The 2,905-nt window shown below is 39.9% G+C and overlaps 1 protein-coding gene across 1 annotated transcript; it reads left to right on the top strand.

Annotated features, from left to right (window-relative positions):
• Positions 1-320: 320 nt before the first annotated feature.
• On the top strand, positions 321-1,756 carry LOC140821502 (putative glucan endo-1,3-beta-glucosidase GVI). Its single transcript, XM_073181994.1, has 2 exons — positions 321-576; positions 709-1,756. The coding sequence occupies exons 1-2, from the start codon at positions 519-521 to the stop codon at positions 1,653-1,655; spliced, it is 1,005 nt and encodes a 334-aa protein (XP_073038095.1). The 5' UTR covers positions 321-518; the 3' UTR covers positions 1,656-1,756.
• The last annotated feature ends 1,149 nt before the right edge of the window (positions 1,757-2,905 follow it).

The raw sequence follows: 2,905 nt of genomic DNA, 5'->3' as shown, positions 1-2,905 counted from the left end.
AAGTCAACTATCAAATCGCACAGATATATGTAAATGGATATGGTGATCCTCCACCTAGTGAATTTCAACCTCCTAGTCTGAAAACTAATGGATCAAGTGAATTCTTCACATTTTTGCGAATCACCGCTTCATTTTCGGAAATTCAACGATCCTTATAATTTGGTCAAAATATACAGGATAATTTTCACAGCATGCTGCGTAGGAAAAAATATAAGAGACCACATGCATGCATATCTTGTATATCCATATAGCACAAAATCATTCTATAAATAAGTATGCATATCAAATATCTGCAAATGTATTTATACATTGTAAAGAATTACGGATGAATAACTATCAAATTATATTTAGGCATGACATCAAATTAAGATACGCATGCATTCTACCATAAATTGCTCGCCAATATAATAATTACCATTCTAAATTCTCTACAAAAATTCGAACTCAGTAACATCAAAAGTTCAAATTTATTCACTTCATCACAAGCTTAATTTTTATAGACTATTATTTATTATATAATGGAGTACTTCCATGCATTGGCCCTGGTCGTAACCATCTTTTTAACCATCAATCCAGGTATGCTTGAAAATAAATTTTTATTATCTTTTAAAAATAAATTAAATTTCTCATTGTTTAATATTCTATCACAAATCTTTTCTTGGTTGAGTTTCTAAATAATTTCTTGAATTAACTTCTTGTTTCTTGAAGTTGCACGAGGAATAGGCATCAACTACGGACTCTTAGGCGACAATCTTCCGTCTCCATTTGATGCCATTGCAGTCCTAAAATCAAGAGGAGTCCAAAAAATTCGTCTTTTTGAGCCGAACCCTGATGTGCTTGCCGCATTGCAAGGTTCAGGGATTGCCGCCATCGTTGGCACCCGAAACGAAGACCTACAAGCTCTTGCTGCCGACCCATCAGCATCGAGGTCGTGGGTGGACCGGAATGTGGTTCCCTATGCATCGGGTCTGAGTATTCTATGTATATCTGCAGGCAATGAAGTGATTCCAGGGGAATTAGCCCAATACGTACCCGGCGCAATGCAAAACCTGGCTGCCGCCCTGGAAGCAGCAAACTTAGGCGGCATTCAAGTCAGCACCACGGTTTCCATGGCAGTTTTACAACCCTCGTTTCCTCCATCACAGGGCGTTTTCTCCCCGGAAACCACACCTGTAATGACGCAAATCGTCTCCATTTTAGCCGCCAAAAACAGCCCTCTTCTTGTCAACGTATACCCGTATTTCCCACGTGCAGGCGAACCCGAACACGTCTCGTTGGATTACGCTCTCTTGCAGAGCACCGTTGCACCTGTTCCTGATGGCCCGCTGACGTACTATAACCTGTTTGATGCTATGGTGGATACAGTATATGCTGCATTAGAGAAAATTGGAGGAGAAAATATCGAGATTGTGGTGTCGGAAACTGGGTGGCCAACTGAGGGAGGTACTGATGCAAGTATAGGGAATGCGCAGATTTATGTGAATAATTTGATTGGGCTCGTATCATCTGGACAAGGGACACCTCGGAGGCCAAATAAAAACGTCGACACTTACATTTTTGCGTTTTTTAATGAAGATTTGAAGCCTGAAGGAACCGAGAGGCACTGGGGTTTGTATTATCCTGATCTAACTGAAGTTTACCACGCTAACTTGTGAGTCTTTGTGGGTATTGGTTGGTGCTATAATAGGTTATGTAGGGGTGATTGAAAATGGGTTTTTTGGTCGTAGACGGGGACTCGATTTATATACAAATTGAAAATAAAATTGATTTTAAATATTTAAATTCGTTTTCCTATTTATTGTTGTTACTTGTTTGTTAATTAGCATTTTACATCAGCATCCTAGCTCCCTTGCTCTAAAGATGTTCAGTTTCCGAGCTAATTAATCCAAATAGGTTTCGAGTTTGTAAATTGAGAGATATATAGACAGTGAGAGCTTGTACCTGAATATTGAAACGTTTATTACTTAAAATTCTACTGAAATATTTTTTTTAAATGTCGTGACCGAAAATACACACAATCATAAACTCAAGCATATACATACTTTTTTTAAAACCAAGCATGCAACTTGTTTCTAACATCAACATAACAATTCATGTTCAATAGTAACATGTACATTTAAAAAAAATGCATTAACAGTTGTCAGGGCACTGCCAGAATTGTTAACATGCTTAGCTGCAAAAATGACATGTTCCCAATCACACTTATCGAATGCCTTAAAAACATATTGATATTCATTTCTTAGACGTAAAATCGAGCTCAAACCTTAATTTCAATATATAGTTCGCTTAAACTTAGACCGGAGTCTCCGTTTTAGTCCGAACTTAACCAAATTTAAACCATATTTCAAAGGCTCCTGACCAAACCTATATGAACAAAATTAAACCGTCAAAAACCTTGAACACATTGATATAACAACACCAAAAACGAACCATGCTCATCAAAATAAAAAACTTTCAAGTGCAGGACTAGTGCCTAGGCGCCAGCTGAGTAGCGCTGTGGCGCTGGTAATCGCCTACGCGCCATGCATTATCGCTACGCTACAAGCACCGAAGCTCAAGTGCGGCGACGTTGAAAGGGCAGCGTTGCAGCGCTAATCTTGCGGGCAAAAACCCCAATTTTTCACCTCAAAGCCAAACCATCCTAGACCACAACCAAACCTTCCTGCACTGCCCTAGCCATGACTTCAACCCCATGCACTCGAATACACGTGAACCACACAAACTATCCAAAACCGAGCCACAACAACAGAAATCGATCGGCCTCAGACCAAGACTACAACGCCCCAGATTCGATGACTGTCCTCACTGTATCAAGACGGGTCTTTCCAGCGTGCTTATGTCCTCACTCACACGCATCCTGAGAAACTTCCCAGGAGGTCACCCATCCCAAAATTGCCCCAAGTCA

This window comes from Primulina eburnea, unplaced genomic scaffold (genome assembly GCF_022965805.1).
Source record: "Primulina eburnea isolate SZY01 unplaced genomic scaffold, ASM2296580v1 ctg592_ERROPOS1100000+, whole genome shotgun sequence".
Classification (NCBI taxonomy): Eukaryota; Viridiplantae; Streptophyta; class Magnoliopsida; order Lamiales; family Gesneriaceae; genus Primulina; species Primulina eburnea.
The sequence above is the reverse complement of the archived record's forward strand: the minus strand, read 5'-3'. Positions and strand labels throughout refer to the sequence as shown.